This window comes from Neoarius graeffei, chromosome 14, assembly GCF_027579695.1.
Source record: "Neoarius graeffei isolate fNeoGra1 chromosome 14, fNeoGra1.pri, whole genome shotgun sequence".
NCBI lineage: Eukaryota > Metazoa > Chordata > Actinopteri > Siluriformes > Ariidae > Neoarius > Neoarius graeffei.
Window position 1 is genome coordinate 62,940,227 of NC_083582.1, and position 23,990 is coordinate 62,964,216.

The window sequence follows — 23,990 nt, forward strand, 5'->3', positions numbered from 1 at the left end:
TAAATATCAGAATCGGTATCAGTCTTAAAAATCCTATATCAGTCGGACTCTAGAACTGTCAGTGTTCTCCTGAAAACATGGTCAGCTATTTTAGCTTCACAATTCTGGGCTTTTTTAATCAATTAAAACAAATCAACTTTACTGGTGCGGTTTACTAAAGTATGCCTCTTTACTAACATTAGATTTTGTTATTTACTCCTCTGGGGCATTAATCACAGATGTTCTATGAATAGGTGTATCAGACGCTCGCTGGCTGTACTGTGAAAACTGTCCATGCTGACGCTCATCTAAGTTTCCAGATCTGTCATTGCTTAACTCTTGAATATTTTATATCAGTAAAAAAAGCTTTCAATCTTTGCTTTTCAAAGAAACTGATCTGGTTAAGATCTGTTCAGTACTTTGGGAGTAACGGCAGGTTGAAGTTGGTACAACAGAGTTCACGCTCTGATCGCATGACGTCGGGAAACTGCCGGTGCTTTTTGAGTCACGGGAAAGCAGTCAGGCGCTGGCTCTCTCTCTCTCTCTCTCTCCCCTGATCGGTTTCTGACTGGATTACTCGTGAATATCAATCAGATAACTTGTATACGGATGTTCTCTCGCTCTCTCTGTTTCTGATGAATGAAGTATTCAGCAAAATTTTCCATCAGCGAGTTTTGATGTTCTGATTCATGGGAGACTTTGAAATGAGTTTTCATAGCTTTACCTACTTATTTTTTTCAAATCAAACCGATTCCTGTAAATAAATAACTATTTTAGAATATAACGGTAGTTGTTTTGATGAAAAATATTAAGATCTTAGTGGTTGGCGCGATATTTAAAAAAAAAAAAAAAAACGGAAGTCAGAAACGCGAGCGTCAATTTCAATTCGATTAACTGGAATTGTTTATTGGATGTGGCTCATGGAGTTTTTTCGAGGTTTGCCTTGAAAGCTGTGAATATTATCATTTCTTTTCTTTAATATAAACACTAGTACGCCCTACTTTTTAGAAATACAAAGGCCTACAGAACACAGGGTATTAGAAATCATCTTTTATTACTTTTTTATTGAGTGTACCGATTTAACGGTTTTACCTAATTAACACTAATTAAATACTACTTTGCATCATGTGTTTTGTTTTTTTTACTAATTTTTCAAATTTTGTATTCAGTATACAACCATCTATTTGCCTGCCAATTTCCATGTAAATATCTTGAAAAATAGAAAAGTTATTAAGGGGGAAAAAAAAAATTGATCTCATTGGTTAATGAGGCCCATTTTGGACCATGTGATCCTCATACAGAATATTACAGCAGTTTTCTAATAATTAAGCCATTTTTTTCAATCTTTGATTTGTAATATCAAGAACGGATAAACATTTTAATTCTGTAAAAAGTATGTCGTTCTGCATTCAATTCTGAATTCAGTGAGAGCAGTTTCAAGCAATTTGGATTGATTTTTCACCCGATATGCCTACTGTTCAGATGTTTTAACTGGCTATCGAGCTGTCTACAGTGGTAATGTAGTTATTCCTTTAAATATTGAAGGTCTTATTTTGTTACAGTATATTTAAAATGTTAAACACAATGCGACTGAGCAGTGTCAGTTGTTAGATTCAAAGATATACTGTATACATGGATAAAATCATGATCATATTTCAGCCCGAATCAATATGACTGAGGTTTCAGGAATGCAAAACCATTTATGAACACAAGGTGGAAGTAATTCACTAGTCTGGCCTTGACTGAAATAACCAAACACTCCTAGGTCTGAGTCATTAGAGAACTGAAGTCATTTTTAAACTTGCTTTATTTCTTAATTAACATGTTATTCAATTACGTTTTCGGTTTTAGTAACCTTATAACATCGCGACTCGTATTGGCAACTAATTGCAATTAAATATTATACTTATCGGCCTATTCGGTTTTTAGCCATGCTGAGTTTAGTTTGTTTGGTCCACGGCAGGCGTCGCTTATCCGCGCGATCTTCACGAGACTTGTGCGAGACTTCGAAACATCAAGTGTCAGCCAGGTGTCAGAGCCGCCATTTTGAAAACTGTTTTCCAAACAAAACATTGCACAAAAACGAGTTTAAATGACGATTACTGCCTACTTTTTTCAAACTTTCCTGATTGCTATCAAAACAAACAAAACTTCCGGCTTGATTACATCAGCATTCGAAAGAGGGCACGCGCGTCTTTTGACAATGTTGGCAGATGTTGGTCACTTTCCCTGTGTCCGAAATCGCTCCCTACTCACTATATAGGGCACTATATAATGGGGATGCCATTTTGTAGTGCTGTCCGAAACCTTAGTGAGGATTATTTACACCCTATATAGTGCACTCAAAGTATCCCACAATGCATCATGAAAAGTAGTGTACAACGATGGTCACTAACCAAAGCAATATATCCCATCGTGCATTGTGGTTGCGCTGAAAGAAATCAAATTAAAAGTCTCAAATTTGATTCAATAAAAGGCCGCAGCAAAGAAGAAAGTATTCAGCCTTGATTTAAAAGAACTGAAAGATGCAGGTACTTTGTATTGATTAATGTGGGAAATGCGCTCAGTATAATATGGATTCATCACAAAAATACATGCATGTATTTATTATTTTGAAAACCCACCAGCCGACTGATCTGGCACGTTTTAATTGTGCGACAGTAATGACGTAAATACCAGCACGACGGAGTAGTGTCCGAAAGTGTTTTTTCATTTTACCAATGAGCTCACTATATAGTCCTCTATATATACCGTAAATCCTCTAATATAGGCCGGGGCCTTTATTTCACTCAAGTGCATCTTGGTCCAGGCCATTATTGGAAGGAGGCCAGAATTAGAGGCAGGCCTCTATTTCTATTTGAGCAAAACAGACTACCAGTGGAATGAATAAAAACGAGATTTTGTGTCTATTTGAACCTATAAAATAGGTTGATGCTTGGTTGCCTGGTTACCACCAGACCTACCGGTAATCACAATCAGGGGCGCCTGCAGGGTTGAACTGTAAGGTACGCACTAGCGGTGTAATCCTCCCCCCCAAAAAAAAAAAAAAAAAACGCTTGCGTGCTGCAGTTTCTATGAAGAGTCGATCTATAGGCTTATACACAAAACAACGATAGAACTTTAACTTGAAATTGAACAATAGCCTTCCATGAACACAGGCTGATATTTGAACAACATATGTGAACTACACACGACAATAAACAATAAACTCTTTATAGCCTCGATTAGAATCTAGTGAACTTGCTCAGCACTACCGCACGCACGACTCTGACACACACTGTAGCGCAACGTGGGGTACACAGACTCGCTGAAAAACTCCTCGGGTATTTTTCTGAGTTTACCGAAAATCAGAGTAGAAGGAGCCACCCACCCTCTGTCTGGTTTGAAGCGGTTCTGTAGGACATTGAGCTTTACAGAGTCCGGTGCACATTTTAAGGCATCTGGTTGAGGTTTACCTATGTCTGATAAATCTGATGTCAGTGGTAGCGGGCTGACTCGTGGCTCATTAGTAAAGCTATCTGATGGCTCATTTGTCAGCAAGGTGGAGCAACCATCTACTTCTGATCGTAAGGGACATGGGGAGATGTAGGTGTTCTTATATGAAATTCACTGGATGTATGGCTAGTTTCAAACTCAGAGGTAGATGAAGGCAATTCCCTCAAAGGAACTGAGCTAGCATCCAGCTGCAGCGTACTGCTGCTCGGTTGCGGAGGAGTGGAAGCTGCCGGTGCCGTGTTACTAGCTGATACTGGAGAGGACTGGCAAGCAGATGACACCCCTGGATCACTGCTTTTGGACTTTTTCGTAAAAGTCTGAAACAAGCTCGTTTGTTTCAGGGTTCGTTTACTCATTTTTGACTCGCTTCTCAAATTCTCGCACAAGCTCTGACTACTGACGATTGTCTGTCTCCGTTTCTCAAAACTGGAGAGAATCTCAGTGGTGCAAGAAAAGTATATCTGCATTGACCAATGAGCTTTCTTGGTCACGCACACCCCGCCCACTCCTGAAGCACACAAATGCGCCGGCACACACACGTGTCTCTCTCTCTCTCTCTCTCTCTCTCAAATTATGTTGCATTGCCAAAGCATTCAGGTAACAATTATAATTAAAAAAAATATCTCTCTCTCCCCAAGGTACGCCTAGTGCGTACGGCCATACGCCTGGCGGCGCCACTGATCACAATTGTCTTTCAGATCGGAACGATTGTGTAAGGCCACTATGATCTCAGAAACATCGTTGGTTATAGCCCCGGCCTGTATTAGAGTCCGGCCATTATTTACCTCCTCCGACAGCGAGACCGGCCAATATTAGAGTCCCGGCCAGTAATGGAATACAGGCCAGTATTAGAGGATTTACGGTACACTATTCAAAAAAAAAAAAGTAGGGGATATTGGATTTACAAGTAGAATGAAATGCAGATCATGAGGTCAGGAAGGAAACAAATGACAGAAAAACATTAAGGAAACATTTGTCAATTTATTCGAAACCCTGTGTACAGTCAGTAAAGGACAGATTCTCCAGAATAAGGGTCAACCAAACACAGGGTCACACAGCAAATTTACCACCATTTTGAAACCGAGTCAGTAGCGGGTAAAACCCCCTCGGTTGGCTAGACAAGCTCGAATTCGGCGTGGCATACTCCTAACGAGACGTCCCAGGTCATTTTGGGGAATGTTATTCCATTCCTGTTGCAATGCTGCAGCAAGTTCTTGGACATTGGCAGGAGGTTGTTGACGTTGGCGTAGCCGCTGTCCAAGCATGTCCCAGACATGCTCGATGGGGGAAAGGTCCGGACTGAGTGCTGGCCATGGTAATCTGGTGATATTCTGCTGCTGGAGGTAATCTGTAACGATCCTGGCCCTATGACATCTGGCATTGTCATCTTGGAAAATGAAACGGCGGCCATAACGACGTGCAAACGGCACAACATGGGGTGCCAAGATGTTGTTCCGGTAGTACTGCCCTGTGACACGTCCAGCAACAACATGCAAGTCTGTTCTGCCGGCAGCAGTGATGCCTCCCCACACCATTACAGAGCCACCCCCATACGGATCATGTCTAATGACGTTAACGTCATGGAAACGTTCGTTACGTCGGCGCCAAACCCTCCTGCGTCTGTCCAGGAAGTCCACAGTGAACCTCGACTCATCTGAGAACATTACGTGGTTCCATCGGCGATTATCCCAGTGTTGATGATGACGACACCATTGGAGTCTGGCCCTAATGTGACGATCCCTCAAACAGGGAATGACACGAGGACGTCGGGCGTGTAAGTGAAATCTGTGCAGTCGATTCCTGATGGTCTGGCCACTCACTACCAAGCCAGTATCCCTTCGAAGTTGAGACCTTATCTGATTTGCTGTTACCATACAATTTTTCAAGGCAATAGTGTGGATGAATCTGTCCTGAGCCTGAGTTGTTGCCCTTGGTCGACCGGATCGTGGTCTATCCTGAACAGACCCTGTAGCACGATGCCTGGACCATAATCTGCTGAGGACAGACTGGGAAACATTCAATGCTCTTGCCACAACGACCTGTCTTGTGCCAACCTGTAGCATGCCAAGGGCACGTAACCTCTCATCCTGTGTTAGACGGCGCATGGTCTCTGTTTAATTAACGACTTCAACCACTGATAATCTGATGCTTTCTCTTCAAAATCTTCCTTTGGAGTGGCTCTAACCTTCCAATTCAGAGTCATGCAAATTTGTGGCACGACCCCCTTGATCATCAGTAGCATGCCGTGCTGATCATGAGAGTGTCATTGATGTGTTTGGGTGATGAATTTCTTTGGAAATGCTTCCTCAGTAAGGAACTATACAACATGCTTTCGTATCCCTTTGTATATGTGAAAATTTGGATCTCAAAATAAAATATCCCCTACTTTTTTATAGTAATTCCCTATATAGGGAGTAGGGAGTAGTGAACGAGTGAGCGATTTCGGACACAGGGTTTGATTTCCGCTGTACGTTTTACTTCCGTCCTATGATGTCTCGCACAGGTCTCAACGAATGTCGTTTACGGCCGTTGCTTTGACATATGGACTGATATATTACAACGCATATCTCAATACACTCATAACTTGCTATAGCAGCGACAAAATAGCGATCAAAAATGCATTCCTATATTTAATCAAATGAGATATACAGAATTTTGATGATTAAAAAAAAAAAAAATTTGCCTTCAGTTCTCCTTTAACAGTGCCGTTCCACCGAGTTCTCTTAATCAGGACATTTTAAACATGTCCAATACAAATATTTCTGAAATTAAGAAAGGATCACAGCTGGTAAAATGGTCTCACCTTTCCTCGATCTTGTTTTTGTCCATTAGCGGCTGTTTAAGCCACTGGCTGACCAGTCGTTGGCCTTGAGGTGTTCGACACTTGTTCAAAAGTCCTGCCAGGGAGTGTGTACCCACTGGATCATCAGAGGCAGTCTAGAGGAAAATATATATATTATATAATAGTAATAATAATGAGCCAAAGTTACTGACCATATTCACATGCTGGCCATTTCTTATGATGTCACACTCGGAGTAAAAAAGAGGGCAAGTAATCAGTCAGCACATATGGATCTAATATAGATATTTAGGCAGTGTCTAAAAGCAGAGCTCCTGATGAGTGTATGAGCAAAATATTTGCAAAAGCACAAAATCAACCTGAATAGAAGAATTGTAATAGAGCATATGAACAACTGAATTGTGTAGTGTCGTGTATTTCATGTCATTAAAATTACCGCATTGTCTTATGACAGTGAGACCAATAATGAGATACGCATCGCAGTTACGAATACATATTTTCCTTGACACGGCATGCCATGCACCAGAAACACCACCACGACGGTTATTATGGTGTGACTCTGCTGGGTGCCTGGTGGACAGCAGTGAACCAGCACTTTCACTTTACATCATCACTATATAGTTATCATCCAATATCAAACCTGATATGTCAAACAGTGGTTTGGTTACATCTTTCACGTCCAAATGTGTTGGTGCCAAGAGCATGCAGCCTCAGAGTACCATTAGGACTAATTACCATGCACCTGTTCCTGATTAGAGCGCAATCACAGCGCAAACATATCAGGACTCTTAGTAACACACAGACTTTGTGAAAGCCTTGTATTCTGTATCGCTTTTCTGGTTTTGACCCAGCTTATGTTTTTGGACTGAGTATTGTATTACCTCTGATATCTTGTCTGTGCCTCACTTGACCACTGCCTGTGTCTACATTTTGGATCTGTTTGCTAGTGTGCTTTCAATAAAACTCTTCCTGCAATTACATCCGTCTGTTGCCCTGACAGCGCCTTGCAAAAGTATTCATCCCCCTTGGTGTTTGTCCTGTTTTGTTGCATTCCAAGCTGGAATGAAAATGGATTTTTTTTTGGGGGGGGAGGGAGATACAGATTTCTGTTTTTTCATCTTATTGTTTTGTGTCACTCTCCATCCAGCATCCAGTCACTAAAAGAGGTCATTGTTGAAGAATGGAAAAAGATTGATGTTGCAAAATGTCACCAACTTGTTCATTCTATGCCTAGAAGACTTGGTGCTGTCATTAAAAATCATGGAGGCCATACAAAGTACTAGAATAGATGGAGTAGTTTTTGTTGTGGGGTGTGCTCATTTTTGCACCACCCTAATTTGAGTAAAACTGAAAAAATGTGCAATCCAAGTTATATTATTAACCTTACTTTCACGTTATAAGTTAAACAGATGTTATATTAACCTTTGTCTTTTCAACATTTTGGAAATTGTTTGTGTTCATTGAGATATTGTTTAAAATGTTACTTTTCAAAGGGGGTGGACTCATTTATGCTGAGCACACAGTGCCTTGCAAAAGTATTCATACCCCTTGAACTTTTTCACATTTTTCCACCTTACAACTACAAACTTAAGTTTTTTACTGAGATTTTATGTGATAGACCAACACAGAGTAGCACATAATTGTGAAGTGAAACGAAAATGATAAATGGTCTTCAAAATTTTAAACAAATAAAAATCTGAAAAATGTGGTGTGCATTAGTATTCAGCCCCCTGTACTCTGATACCTCTAAATACAATCCAGTGCAATCAATTGCCTTCAGAAGTCATCTAATTAGTTAATAGAGTCCTACTGTGTGTAATTTACTCTCAGCATAAACACACTTGTTCTGTGAAGGCCTCAGTGGTTTGTTAGAGAACACTGAAGAACAAACAGCATCATGAAGACCAAAGAACTCACCAGACAGGTCAAGGATAAAGTTCTGGAGAAGTTTAACGCAGGGTTAGGTTATAAAAAAATATCCCAAGCTCTGAACATCTCAAGAAGCACTGTTCAATCCATCATTCAAAAATGGAAAAAGTATGGCACAACTGCAAACCTACCAAGACATGGCCGTCCACCTAAACTGACAGAGCGAGCAAGGAGAGCACTGGTCAGAGAAGCAGCCAAGAGGCCCATGATCACTCTGGAGGAGCTGCAGAAATCCACAGCTCAGGTGGGAGAATCTGTGCACAGGACAACTATAAGTCGTACACTCCACATATCTGGCCTTTTTGGAAGAGTGGCAAGAAGAAAGCCATTGCTGAAAGACAGGCATAAGAAGCCATGTAGGGGACACAGCAAACGTGGAAGAAGGTGCTTTGGTCAGATGAGACCAAAGTTGAACTTTTTGGCCTAAATGCAAAGTGCTATGTGTGGCGGAAAACTAACACTGCTCATCACCCTGCACACACCATCCCCACTGTGAAACATGGTGGTGGCAGCATCATGCTATGGGGATGTTTTTCTTCAGCAGGGACAGGGAAGCTGGTCAGAGTTGATGGGAAGATGGATGGAGCTAAATACAGGGCAATCCTGGAAGAAAACCTGTTGGAGGCTGCAAAAGACTTGAGACTGGGAAGGAGATTCACCTTCCAGCAAGACAATGACCCTAAACATACAGCCAGAGCTACAATGGAATGGTTTAGATCAAAGAATATTCATGTGTTAGAATGGCCCAGTCAAACTCCAGACCTAAATCCCATTGAGCATCTGTGGCAAGACTTGAAAATTGCTGTTCACAGACGCTCTCCATCCAATCTGGCTGAGCTTGAGCTATTTTGCAAAGAAGAATGGGCAAAAATTTCAGTGTCTAGATGTGCAAAGCTGGTAGAGACATACCACAAAAGACTTGCAGCTGTAATTGTAGCAAAAGGTGGCTCTACAAAGTATTGACGCGGGGGGCTGAATACTAATGCACACCACATTTTTCAGATTTTTATTTGTTTAAAATTTTGAAGACCATTTATCATTTTACTTCACAATTATGTGCTACTCTGTGTTGGTCTATCACATAAAATCTCAATAAAAAACTTTTAAGTTCGTGGTTGTAAGGTGGAAAAATGTGAAAAAGTTCAAGGGGTATGAATACTTTTGCAAGGCACTGTATACTGTATATATTACAACCCCGATTCCAAAAAAGTTGGGACAAAGTACAAATTGTAAATAAAAACGGAATGCAATGATGTGGAAGTTTCAAAATTCCATATTTTATTCAGAATAGAACATAGATGACATATCAAATGTCATATCAAATGTTTAAACTGAGAAAATGTATCATTTAAAGAGAAAAATTAGGTGATTTTAAATTTCATGACAACAACACATCTCAAAAAAGTTGGGACAAGGGCATGTTTACCACTGTGAGACATCCCCTTTTCTCTTTACAACAGTCTGTAAACGTCTGGGGACTGAGGAGACAAGTTGCTCAAGTTTAGGGATAGGAATGTTAACCCATTCTTGTCTAATGTAGGATTCTAGTTGCTCAACTGTCTTGGGTCTTTTTTGTCGTATCTTCCATTTTATGATGCGCCAAATGTTTTCTATGGGTGAAAGATCTGGACTGCAGGCTGGCCAGTTCAGTACCCGGACCCTTCTTCTACGCAGCCATGATGCTGCAATTGATGCAGTATGTGGTTTGGCATTGTCATGTTGGAAAATGCAAGGTCTTCCCTGAAAGAGACGTCGTCTGGATGGGAGCATATGTTGCTCTAGAACCTGGATATACCTTTCAGCATTGATGGTGTCTTTCCAGATGTGTAAGCTGCCCATGCCACACGCACTAATGCAACCCCATACCATCAGAGATCTGAACTGAGCGCCGATAACAACTTGGGTCGTCCTTCTCCTCTTTAGTCCGAATGACACGGCGTCCCTGATTTCCATAAAGAACTTCAAATTTTGATTCGTCTGACCACAGAACAGTTTTCCACTTTGCCACAGTCCATTTTAAATGAGCCTTGGCCCAGAGAAGACGTCTGCGCTTCTGGATCGTGTTTAGATACGGCTTCTTCTTTGAACTATAGAGTTTTAGCTGGCAACAGTGGATGGCACAGTGAATTGTGTTCACAGATAATGTTCTCTGGAAATATTCCTGAGCCCATTTTGTGATTTCCAATACAGAAGCATGCCTGTATGTGATGCAGTGCTGTCTAAGGGCCCGAAGATCACGGGCACCCAGTATGGTTTTCCGGCCTTGACCCTTACGCACAGAGATTCTTCCAGATTCTCTGAATCTTTTGATGATATAATGCACTGTAGATGATGATATGTTCAAACTCTTTGCAATTTTACACTGTCGAACTCCTTTCTGATATTGCTCCACTATTTGTCGGCGCAGAATTAGGGGGATTGGTGATCCTCTTCCCATCTTTACTTCTGAGAGCCGCTGCCACTCCAAGATGCTCTTTTTATACCCAGTCATGTTAATGACCTATTGCCAATTGACCTAATGAGTTGCAATTTGGTCCTCCAGCTGTTCCTTTTTTGTACCTTTAACTTTTCCAGCCTCTTATTGCCCCTGTCCCAACTTTTTTGAGATGTGTTGCTGTCATGAAGTTTCAAATGAGCCAATATTTGGCATGAAATTTAAAAATGTCTCACTTTTGACATTTGATATGTTGTCTATGTTCTATTGTGAATACAATATCAGTTTTTGAGATTTGTAAATTATTGCATTCCGTTTTTATTTACAATATGTACTTTGTCCCAACTTTTTTGGAATCGGGGTTGTACACACACACACAAATATATTAATAAGCTCACCTGGAAGAGATTAAGCGCCTTCACGGCAGCGTTGTCGAGTCGCATGTACTGGCTGAGGTCAAATGCAGTCATTTTGAAGGAACTGAAGTTGGTCTCATCAGAAAGAAGCTCCAGATACTTTATGACAGCAGCCAAACAGGACATAGCAATCTGTGGAGAAGGAAGGAAGGAAATAAACAAAACAAACAAATCCCATAATCTTTATCTATGACATGGCAGTGCTGAAATTTCAGGACTTTGATGAAGTTTTAAAAATAAAAGTGCATCAAATGGGGGGAAAAATATCCATCACTGTACTTTTCAGAATGATTTACTCATCTCCCATCTACTGAGAAGGAACAAGTAACTGTTCAAACTTCAAATGTTTACTGGTTGTAATTATACATAAATAGAAATATGAAAAAAAAAACTAAATACAAACTCTTTCTACGACAGGAAGTGAAAGCGCCACACTGTCTGGCGTATAAACAACGTTTATTCCTGAGACTCTTGCATTAAAAAATTGTTGACAAATCACCACAAACCTGTTTCTCCATCTCTGGGAGTGCAGCACTAGACACCGTCTCTCCCTTGCGAGACTTCAGTAAACGGTTCAGATCCTGAACTATGTCCTTGGTCGTAAACTCTGCCTTCTTCCTGTCCGAGATGAGAATGCCTCCACGCAGCACCACCTGAAGAAGCATTTTGGGGGGGGGGGGGGGGGAGTGCCAGTGCTACATCAGCTGTGGGAGTTGCTTACCCAGTGCCAGTGCCCCAGCCAAAATCAAATCGTTACATCCGATTCCCACTGTAAATACCTGTCTTAGTTTACCCAGATCTCCTGCTGTATCTCCACTAGGAAGCACACACTCTTTGGGGCCAATCTGCACCAGGAGAGCTTCCAGATTGGAGAACTGGTCGTTATCTGGAAACTCGCAGACACAGAGCGTTCGGAGTATGCTATCAACATATCCGACACCCACGACACGCTGTCCATCATTTCCTGTTCCAACACGGATCCCCACCACTCCAGCAGCCCCTTCCCCTAAACCTCCTCCGCTACCAAACAGAACCTCTTCAAACTGGGTCAGGTTTCCTGGAGAGGCCTAAAACACACATCCACATACATGAAGACAGAACAGAGTGAAGTCACCAAAAAAAAAAAGTTGGCACAGAGGTACTGAATTTGGCCACAACACATTTACATAAACAGTGGCCAGGGGAAGCCATAGCCTCATGCTAAGAGAAGAAACTTTGGCACCAAAAGGTCGCTGGTTCGGTTCGATTCCCTGGACCAGCAGGAATGGCTGAAGTGTCCTTGAGCAAGGCACCTAACCTCCAACTGCTCCCCAGGCTGCTCTGGATATGTTGGCCGTCGCTCTGGATAAGAGCGTCTGCTAAGTGCCATTAACGTAACGTAATGGCCAATAAATACTGCATCACCCTAAATCAGGGGTTTTCAAAGTGTGGGAGAGTCAGCCCCCCCCCTCAGAGAGCAAATAAACAACAGCGCCCCCCCCTTACAATTTTTGGTGGTGTTTACGTTAGACCGTATCAGCGGATCATCAGATTAACGTTTTTAAAACGATTCGCGTGCACACAGCAACGCCAATACACGATTCGCGTGCACGCAGCAACGCCAATACACGGATACGCTCGGCTCCGCAGGCATCCTGCGCTCCAAATCACTCCGCCCTTAACAGCGAGTGCCCTCTGAAGAGTGCGCACTCCGGCCCTGCGCAGCTCACAGAGCGCGCGAGTGAAGCGCATGAGCAGTGATTTGGGACAAATAGCAGGAAGTGAAGTCCGCGCCGTTTTTCAGCAGTCGCGTCACATGACCAACGTGGCATGACCAACACCAGCGAATCAGGAAGGTGGATGTCACAGTGACGTTGTCCAATGACGACGTCAGCTAGAGCTCAGCACTGCGTATCCTCGTTCCTCAATGTTTACACAGCACCGGATCAGATACGTACTGGGTTGAATACGTGGGCCCTGGCGGATTCAAACTGTTCCGCCTGTGGAGTCGTTTCCCGGCGTTTTAATGTGCACGGACAGTGCATCCGCGACGAAAACGATACGGTCTAATGTAAACACCACCTTTGTTATTGCTATACTTAATGTTCCATTCGTATTTAAAAAATGGTTGTTGTACACATTTTTATTTTTTTCTTTTACACATTTTAAACATATGAGCTTTTTTAAAACATCTTTTTTACACATTTTAAACATCTGTGCTTTTTTTTAAAAACATCTTATTTTAAACATCTCATAGCATCGTTAGCTAGCACCTCTTGGCAGACAACACACTGTGGCAGTGGAGCATCTTCAGATCCAGTCCATGAAAATCCAAACTTTAAATAATCGTGGTCATACTTCCTTCTTTTTTTGCTTGGCCCAGACTCTGTCTCCTCACTCACTGTAGCTTTAGGTACTAAAAATCGATCCATTTTGTCTCTGGCAAAGGCTAGCTGAAGTTCGCTAAATGTCCGCAATAGTAACTTATTCTGGTTTATTTTTCCTCACGTTGCCCCCCCCGAAGAACTCTGGCGCCCCCTAGGGGAGGCGCGCCCCACACTTTGAGAAGCCCTGCCCTAAATATAACTATTTACATTTAAAATGTAGAAAACAATGAAACTATTCATTTGTTAGTTATTGATGTATTACACCTAAATGGAACAAACGTACTATAACTCATTAGTGCAAAGAACATCATACCTTAATTTTATTAGCATTATACTGACCTCCTGGGGGGGGAAGCTTGTTAGCTGGGTAATCACAATTGAAGCTGCTTATGATCTGCCACTTTTTCCAAAAGTACCTTTGTTTATTTCCCGTTGCTTTTTCTTAATGTTTGCACACGTTCTGAGTATTGCGTGCAGTCTGATGCTTCACTATTTGAACTGATGGCTTCAGACAAATGCCTATACATCTGGATTTGGCCTTGCCATGCTTCAGTGAGGTGAAAACAGACAAACTGTACAGCAATCACAGGTTACAGCTCTGACTATGAAATAAACTTGAGAACAAACAAAGTGTGTGTAATAAATGTACGCATGTGCAAGGAGATGTACTACAAAGTACTGCATATCTACACAGTATCTATCAATAATACTCTATCTGCAGAGTGTGTTTTATATATATTAAAAAAAAATTGAGCCAAATTGTAAGGTCAAATGGCAAAATGGATCACGTCCCAGGAGAAAACTGTGTCGAAGGTATCTGCGAAGGTTCTCAGGTCATCCAGGTCAGAGTAAAACCGTAGGTACTAAAGAATTCTTGAAGATGTTTCACCTCTCATCCAAAAGGCTTCTTCAGTTCTGTCTGACTAGTGGGGAGTTCCAGGTATTTATCCTCTAGCGCAGGGGTGGGCAATTATTTTTTCCATGGGGCCACATGAGAAACAGAAAATTTTGTGGAGGGCCAGACCAAAAGGCTGAACTAAATTCTGCATAATATTAATTGTATTTCTTTATATAAAGCAGTAAATAACATTGTTTTTACAAGCTGCTAAGACTGGTAAGAGTATGGAAAAAACGAGGTTGCCTTACAAAAAATGTCATTTATTCAATCAAATTTCCCAAAACAATGGTTAACAAAATGTGAACGTTTGTACCATTTTTTTTCAGTCACATTCACCCCAAAACACAATAAAGACATCACAGTATTGTCTTTCTACTCCAAATATCAAGCAAGATGCATCATAATAATGATGCCGTGTCGATTCGGTGTAGGTATCAGATCTACAGATCGGCTCGGGCTCCGGCGCCTGCTAGTGACGTCACACTGTGTGATTGGCTGGACCGTTTGAAGGATGACATACAAGTTTGTGGTTGGTCTGGACAAATTACGGAAGTAGTTATCGCGGGATTAGGTTTCGTGGGATGTGTGTCATGTTCATGTCGTGCGCATTGCGTTTTTTTAAACACAACTTCAAAATAAAAGCAATGCACATTCAGTCAATGCATGAGGTAAAATTAGAAAATATGTTTATTTTGTAATTTCTAATTAACCTTACGCGGGCCGGTCAGAATGAATCAAAGGGCCGGATGCGGCCCGCGGGCCGTAAAATCCCCAGGTCTGCTCTAGCGGGTTTCTTTGTTTGTTTTTTGGTCTTGAAGGTGGTTCAGTGTTAACGTCAAGCCCGGCCATGGAAATAATAAAAGCTGGCCAAGTGTCGAGATGAAGTTCAAAGTAACTTTACCTTGTAGGCTATTTGCCAGTCGTGATCTTTGCTGCTCTTGCCTCCCGTCTTATTCCTGTACACTTCCACACGGTACTGCTTGACCAGCAGCAGGTCTCTCACAAACGCCTCAAAGTTCATCTTACTGAGCACCACACTCTCCAGCCTCCTGCTGCCTGCATTTCATACAACCAGAGTTCAGGGTCAACATTATAGAGCATACCAAACATCAACATCAGATATTAGGGCATGGGACAACAATTCAAAAATATGCATGAACTGAATTATAAGTTACTGTATACACAGTGCCTTGGAAAAGTATTCATCCCCCTTGGTGTTTGTTCTGTTTTATTGCATTACGAGCTGGAATTAAAATGGATTTTTGGAGGTTAGCGCCATTTGATTTACACAATATGCCTACCATTTTAAAGGTGCACATTTTTTTTATTGTGACACAAACAATAATTAAAATGAAAAAAAACAAAAAAACAAATCTGGAGTGTGCACAGGTATTCACCCCCCCAAAGTCAATACTTTATAGAGCCACCTTTTGCTACAATTACAGCTGCAAGTCTCTTGGGGTATACCTCTATTAGCTTAGCACATCTAGCCACTGGGATTTTTGCCCATTCCCTCAACGCAAAACTGCTCCAACTCCTTCAAGTTAGATGGGCTGCATTGGTGTACAGCAATCTTCAAGTTATGCCACAGATTCTCAATTGGATTGTGGTCTGGGCTTTGATTAGGCCATTCCAAGACATTTAAATGTTTCCCTTGAAACCACTCCAGTGTAGCTTTAGCAGTATGTTTAGGGTCATTGTCCTGCTGGAATGCGAACCTTCATCCCAGTCTTAAACCTCTGGCCGACTCAAACAGGTTTTCCTCCAGAATTGCCCTGTATTTAGTGCCATCCATCTTTCCTTCAGTCCTGACCAGCTTTCCTGTCCCTGCAGATGAAAAACATCCCCACAGCATGATGCTACCACCACCATGCTTCACCGTCGGAATGGTGTTCTCAGGGTGTTGGGTTTGCACCACACATGGCATTTCCTATGATGGCCAAAAAGTTCAATTTTTGTCTCATTTGACCAGAGAATCTTCTTCCGTGTTTGGGGAGTCTGCCACATACTGTAGTGCAAACTCCAAACATGATTTTTTTTAAGCAATTACTTTCTGCTGGCCACTCTTCCATAAAGCCCCGCTCTGTGGAGTGTACAGCTTAAAGTGGTCCTATGGACAGATACTCCCATCTCCGCTGTGGATCTTTGCAGCTCCTTCAGTGTTATCTTTGATGTCTTTGTTGCATCTCCGATTAATGCTCTCCTTGCCCGGTCTGTGAGTTTTTGTGGGCGGCCTTCTCTTGATCCACACAGGTGGATCTTAATCAACTCATTATGTGAGTTATGAAGTGAATTGGTTGGACCAGCTCTTATTTAGGGGTTTCATACGAAAGGGGGTGAATACTTTTGCACACTCCAGATTTCTGTTGTTTTTTCCCCCAATCTTAATCTCCCTGAAAGGGAAATTAATTAGATTGCCAAAGTTTGTGGACCATTACTCTCATACATTCACTGGCCACTTTATTAGAAACACCCATCCACCTGCTGTTTTATGCAGTTCTGTAATCAGCCGATCCCTTGACGGCAGCACGATGCATAAAAACATGCCGATACAAATCAAGAGCTTCAGTTAAAGTTCACTTCAAACATCAGAATGGAAAAAATTGTGATCTCAAAGTGTGACTTTCTTTCACTGCGGCATGGGTGTTGTTTTGAGTATTTCAGAAACTGCTGATCTCCTGGGGTTTTCACACACAGCAGTCTCGGGAGTTTACACAAAATGGTGTAGGGGAAAAAAAAACAAACATCTTGTTGATAAGAGAGGGCAGAGGAAAATGGCCAGTGGTGGGTTTTCCAAAACCCTCTTAATGCTAAGAGTCTCTTAACTTCGAGAGAGAGTGTGATCATTGTAGCGCTCACTCTACCATTTAATGATGACCTTTGTGCTACGATGCTTTTGGGAAACTCTGCACAGATTGGTTCGAGCTGCCAGTAAGGATCTAGTAACTCATATACTCATTCTTTACAACCATGGTGAGCAGAAAAGCATCTCAGCACGCAACAGCAGAACACCACATCGGGTTCCAGTCCTGCAACCAAGGACAAATTCCTATTAAAGTGGCCGGTGAGTGTGCGTTTGTTGAAAATCCCAGCTCAGATTAGGCCCCATTTTGCTGTTATATTACATTCCACTCTACTAGGAAGGCTTTCCAGTAGATTTTACAGTGTAGCTGTGGGGATTTGTGTTCATTCATCCATGTCATGTGAGGAGCCCTGGGGTTCAGTTCGCAGCCCAGAGCCGTTCAGTAGGGTTGAGTTGAAGGATCTGTGCAGGAACTTAGCACACCATGTCTTCATGGGCATCACTTTGTGCCATGCTGGAACAGGTTTTTGGGCCTCTTAATTCCAGTGAAGGGAATGTAATGCTTCTTTTTGTGTATTGTCTGCTTCCTACTTTGAGGAAACAGTCTAGAGAAGGCAACAAAACTGACTTCTTGTTAAAACTGTTAATGTTATAGTCATGCTGTCTGTTGTTGCCCAAATGAGGATGGGTTCCCTTTTGAGTCTGGTTCCTCTCGAGGTTTCTTACTCATGCCGTCTGAGGGAGTTTTTCCTTGCCACCGTCGCCACAGGCTTGCTCATTGGGGAGAGATTAGGGATAAAATTAGCTCATGTTTTAAAGTCATTCAAATTGTATAAAGCTGCTTCGCGACAATGTTTATTGTTAAAAGCGCTACACAAATCAGACCCTCCAGGATTTCGCGATGTTGCGATTTACAACTTCAACGCAAATTCAACCAATTCCCGCAAATTCAGGGCGGTGTAGCAATTATATCCAATCACCGCAACTTTCCCGCAAATTTGACCAATCGTTGGTGTCGTCTTGAGGTGACATCGACAAACTACCTTCTGCCTTACTTCCAGTGTTGCCAGATTGGGCGGTTTCCAAACATATTTTGGGCTGGAAAACATCAGCAGTATCTGGCAACACTGCTTACTTCTGTGTATACGTTCAAGAGAAGCAGCATGTGCGAGTCAGTGTTTATATAGGCTTAAATTCTGTTACTGAAAGTGTGTTATGTTTACAGTGAAGGACTGTGCGCACTTTTTTTTTTTTTACTTAATACAAGAAATTAATGGATGCCAACATTTTTGCTAAAATGGTATTTTATTTTCCATTGTTTAGGCAGCTTCAGCATCATACTGTGAGATTTGTTCAAATTGTTTTTTTTCTTCTATGAAGCCTGAGCCATTTATTTTATTAGTTTTTAATTATTGTTTAATTTAGTCTTCAGGAGAGACTGCCTGCACACAGTACTAGTATTAATAGTTTTTTTTCTTACATGAAAGCTGAGGCATTTATATTATATTTGAAGGTAACTTCATGTTGTGCTGTGAGGTTCTCTGCACTTTAACTTTTGAACCAACAGGCGCATTTGGATAAGTAAAGCCTATTTTTCTGCATTTTTGTAGTCCTGGTAATCTTTTATATTGGTAAAGTTGTTTATAGGACCATTTCTCAGTGTCTTTGTTTTTTTAATCAATAGTTTTTCAGTAATAACTTAATATTTAACATATCACTCAATTTTAATCACAAAAAGAGAAAATCGCAACAATTTCTCGCCACTTTCACTTCCTCCCGCAATGTAATCGCAACAAAAACCTAAAAAACACCGCAACTTTCATCGCAATTTTTTTGGAAAAACTCCGCAACATCAGACATTTTAGCCAGCAACAATCACAAAAAAGGCCCGCGAAATCCTGGGGGGACTGACAAATAAACTTGACTTCGATGGCCAAGTGTCCAGCCACTTTCAGAAAGTGTACATCTTGCGAAGTATTACCAATCTTCTTCTTTTGGCTGCTCCTGATTAGGGGTCGCCACAGTGTATCTTTTGTCTCCATTGCTCCCTGTCTTCTGCATCCTTCTCTACCACTTTGATTGATTGATTTTATTTGACATTCTCAGTTCTTGTATAAAAATAAATACATGATTTAGTTTCAAATAAACCACACCACATACTTAAACTAAAAACAGAGTCTCAGGATAACACAATAAAGCTCGAAAGCTTATTTCCATTGTGGTCCTTTGATGTTGGATGGCAGCAGATGTAAAAATGACAAGAGTGGCACTGTGACATTACTAAAATTGTAAAACAAAATTACATAGACAGTATACACATCAGATTAACATTGTATACATACTATATAAAGTGCAAGCCCTACATTATCTGATCTCTAAGCCATGTTTTCACAGCATGTTTAAACCCATCCAAACTAATGATTACCTTAATATTACCTGGTTGCAACATATACCGTAAAAAAGGAGTCCTTCCCTATTTTAGCTTGCACTCTTGGAGGAACAAAAACTGTGGAACACCCCCTAGTGAAGTAACTATGAACGTCCCTCACGCTACTAAAAAAAATTATTTAAATATTTAGGGACATCTCCATTTACAATCTTATATACCATGCTCAATTCAATTTGAGAGACTCTATCCTCTACCCTCAACCATCCCAGCCTCTTAAAATGACTCATGTCCTCTCTCACCACATCCATGCATCTCCTCTTTGGCCTTCCTCGTTTTTGTTTGCCTGGCAGCTCCATCCTCAACATTCTCCTTCCCACATATCTTGCGAAGTATTACCAATTCTCGAAGTCGGACATCCGGGTCACTGGTCATGTGACTTCCATGACAATCCAGCCGCCATATTGGTTTAGGTGAAAGGGAGGGAGAAGCCTGTTTGTGTGTTGTAGCAATTTAGTTCAAATTTGAGAGTTTTTTTATGCTATTAGCATGCCTAAACGGTGTTGTGTAGCAGGCTGTACAGCCAATTCAATAAAAAATGAAGGTTTAAAGTTTCATATGATACCATTATCGGGTAAAAGGAGAGAAAAATGGTTGAGGGCTGTAAACAGGTGTGAAATGAGAGCTGATGGATCTGTTAACTATGGAAAGTTATGGGAACCCAAATCTAACTAACTATATGTATGTGGTCGTCATTTCATCAATGGTAAGTGAAGAAAAGAATTTATAATAGACATGAGTTTTTAGTGATAGTAACAGCTCTGTTATTGTATGAGTTAATTGCCGACAAATGAGCAGTAATAGGTGAATTTGCCACAATAAACATTCTGAAAACTTGCTGATGCTTCATAATATAAATCTGTCTGCAAAAACCCATAAGTCACCATTGTTTTGACACCTGTCCCACCCTTGCTTGTACGGACATAACTCCAGTCCAACAACATTGATTTTCAATTTATAACGAGCTAGATCCTCAGCAGCTAAACTATCTTGATACTGGTAGGCAGTGGCGGCTGCTGGTTTTTAAAACAGGGGAAGCCCAGTTTACGAATTCATCGTAAAACCTGTAGGCCGGATATCAAAGCATAGAAAGGTGTGCCCCATTAGCATAGTGAACTAGACAACCCTACCTACGGTAGTGGCAGAAAGTATTTTTGCTTGTACATTTCATGTTATAGTCTGGCTTGCCAGGCTAGTGCCTCATATCCTTAATCAAAAATATCAAACATCCAAAAATCACTGGCTATTCAACGAAGAGCCTTGAACATCATACCCTGATATGCAACACAGAGTCTTTAACACAACACCCAGCTGTGCAACACATCCTTGAACATCTTCTGCAACACAGTCTGGAAATTCATAACCAGGTAGGCTATGCAACACACAGAACCTTGAATATTATACCCAGGTATAACCTATAACCAGAGCCCACCATTCTCTTAACATTACTGAACAATATATACACTTCAGATTCATGAACATGAACACTATTTATACACAAATTCTGCCCTCCGCTCCTTTTCCAGAAAATGGTCTGTGACCCTGTCATACCAGCTGGTTGTGCTTTCCGGAGACTTCACCAATTTCTGTTAGCAGCTAGCACTGCAGATCCCAATAAGGCTCAAGCTAGCCTACAACCAGATTGAACTACAAATGAAATAAACGAGTGAATTCACGAATGATCAAACTGATAGAATGGATGAAAGTTAACGGAGCACAATGAGTAATATTTACATTTATCTACAGAGTAATGTACAGAGACATCAATGAGAAGAACCGTTTATATGAAAAGAAATTCGGACAGCACTTTGGCACACGACTACACTTTCTCGACATCCGCTAGGGACTAATCATGCTTCCGTGTTCCTCGCCGAAGTACCGCCCTCCTCATGTTTTTCAAACACTACCTCCAATAATCCTTTATCAGCCCAGCTTCTTGCCCCTCCCACTGTCTCGTTTAGTCCCAGAGAAGCCCGGCTTCCCTGGAAGTGACGATTTTGTTGATTTTAACCAGTAACAACTAGCCGAAATTGGCTGTTCAGAGCCGTCTCGTAGACTGCAACGGATATCCGGCTGCCAGTCAGTGTTGCCAGATACTGCTGACGTTTTCCATCCCAAAATATGTTCAAAACCCGCCAAAATGCACTTAAAACCGCCCAATCTGGCAACACTGCTGCCAGTCCATAGAGCCCATTGAAATAAGAAAGGTTACAGCCTGGCAGCAAAGGTGATTCTCATAGCGAACTGCACGTTCGTCAGACATCACTCAAATAAGTTACAGAATAGTTAAGAACATAAATACAATCTTGGGCATATATTATGTTATGCAAGTTATTGTTTTAATGAGAATTCAACGTCGTAGATGCCGCAGTTTGGGGAGAGAATTTTAGGGGAAGCTCGGCTTCCCTTGTTGTCTCTGAGAAATCGCCCCTGCTGGTAGGACATTCTACGAGTATATTAAGCTAAAACTAACAAAATCTTACTAAAAACACTGAACACTAACAAAGTTGGGTAAAACATGTTTTCACCTAGTCAAATATGGCGCCTGTTGTCATGTGTTCATGACGTCACGCAGACTACGAGAATGATTACCTTATGGTGCGTTCATGTGCTATGGGAATTATGGTAAATACCAAACGCCGACATGGAAAGCACACATGAACGCCCCTTCTTGTGGTATTTTCCACTGGGCAACTCGTAGAAAATTTTGATACACGAGTTGCCGAGATGGGGGCGGCACGGTGGTGTAGTGGTTAGCGCTGTCGCCTCACAGCAAGAAGGTCCTGGGTTCGAGCCCCGTGGCCGGCGAGGGCCTTTCTATGTGGAGTTTGCATGTTCTCCCCGTGTCCGCGTGGGTTTCCTCCGGGCGCTCCGGTTTCCCCCACAGTCCAAAGACATGCAGGTTAGGTTAACTGGTGACTCTAAATTGACCGTAGGTGTGAATGTGAGTGTGAATGGTTGTCTGTGTCTATGTGTCAGCCCTGTGATGACCTGGCGACTTCTCCAGGGTGTACCCTGCCTTTCGCCCGTAGTCAGCTGGGATAGGCTCCAGCTTGCCTGCGACCCTGTAGAAGGATAAAGCGGCTAGAGATAATGAGATGAGTTGCCGAGATGAGATGAACTTTAACCTTTCAACATGGCGGCGAGTGTGGCATTCAACGTGTTAAGAAAATCTCTACTCGTCATGATCAGGAAATATTCAGCATTATTTACCTTTTGACTTTTGATAACTCATATTCCTGCTGCAGCTGATGAACAAGGCAATCTATAATTGTTTTAGCCAAATAACAGGCCTGATTCTGAATCTGGTCCACCATCTTTAATTTGTCAACAACAACAAAAGCATGTGAACACAACACACTGGTAAATAGGTACCACTTCCCAACTGGAAAATATCATCTTCCCATAGCACATGAACGCAGCAACAATATTACCTGGCAACTTATTCCACAGACTAGTTGGAACATATAAAAAGGAGTCCTTCCCTATTTTAGTTTGCACTCTTGGAGGAACAAAATCTGTGGAACACCCTCTAGTGAAGTAACTATGAACGTACCTCACTCTACTAAAAAAAAAAATATTTAAATATTTAGGGACATCTCCATTTACAATCTTATATACCATGCTCAATTCAATTTGAGAGACTCTATCCTCTACCCTCAACCATCCCAGCCTCTTAAAATGACTTTCATGTCCTCTCTCACCACATCCATGCATCTCCTCTTTGGCCTTCCTCGTTTTCGTTTGCCTGGCAGCTCCATCCTCAACATTCTCCTTCCCCTTGCGAAGTATTACCAATACTAGAGCTAATAAATATCTAGCCATCGCAGGCTATATGAGCTAATCCCTTCCATAAACAGATCCCTAATGAGCTTTAGAGAAAATCGATCATGTACATATGTTTGCAGGAAAGGTTTGCGCTTGATTGCTTAAATAAAATAAACGTTAAGACCAACATTTCTCTCCCCAGCTTAGCCCTGGCTGCTAGCGACGCACACCCACCTGCACCGAGCATTTTAATAACTCCATTCGTCTTAAAGACTTCTTTAGCAGCAAAGCCAGCGTCTTTTCCGTGCACGGTGTAGTAATCACTGCGATCAAATATCCTCACCGTCGTGTCAGGTTTCTCAGGCATGGAGAAATAAAAGTTTAAAAACCCAGCCTCAGACGCGCTGTCTATGGACAAGCTCTGTTTTGGTTGCACGGCCATGCTGGAATCTCCCGCCGCCGACGGCACAGGAACCGGAAACACGTCATCAAAACGGGGCGCTTCCGGCAGTGACCCGGAAACTTATTGCAAAAACGTATTACAATTTGTTTTATAAGGTTAAACTGCAGTACATACAAAATACAGTATGAACATGGTATAAAAACCAGGATTACACAAAAAAGAGTGAACACTTGTTTCTACTGTCGTCCCAGAG

The 23,990-nt window shown here is 41.7% G+C and overlaps 1 protein-coding gene across 2 annotated transcripts in view; it reads right to left on the reverse strand.

Annotated features, from left to right (window-relative positions):
* The window catches only part of msh2 (mutS homolog 2 (E. coli)), a 55,131-nt gene extending 31,342 nt beyond the window's left edge, over positions 1-23,789 (reverse strand). The window contains exons 1-6 of one of the 2 annotated variants that reach the window (XM_060940206.1): positions 23,569-23,789; positions 15,219-15,373; positions 11,833-12,120; positions 11,560-11,706; positions 11,036-11,185; positions 6,278-6,411 (exon numbers count right to left, since the gene is read on the reverse strand). In XM_060940206.1, the coding sequence (XP_060796189.1) occupies positions 6,278-6,411; positions 11,036-11,185; positions 11,560-11,706; positions 11,833-12,120; positions 15,219-15,373; positions 23,569-23,776 (1,082 nt within the window). In that variant the 5' untranslated portion in view covers positions 23,777-23,789. The remainder of the gene's footprint in view (positions 1-6,277; positions 6,412-11,035; positions 11,186-11,559; positions 11,707-11,832; positions 12,121-15,218; positions 15,374-23,568) is intronic. The other variant, XM_060940207.1, reaches the window with a different exon arrangement.
* Between the last annotated feature and the right edge of the window lie 201 nt (positions 23,790-23,990).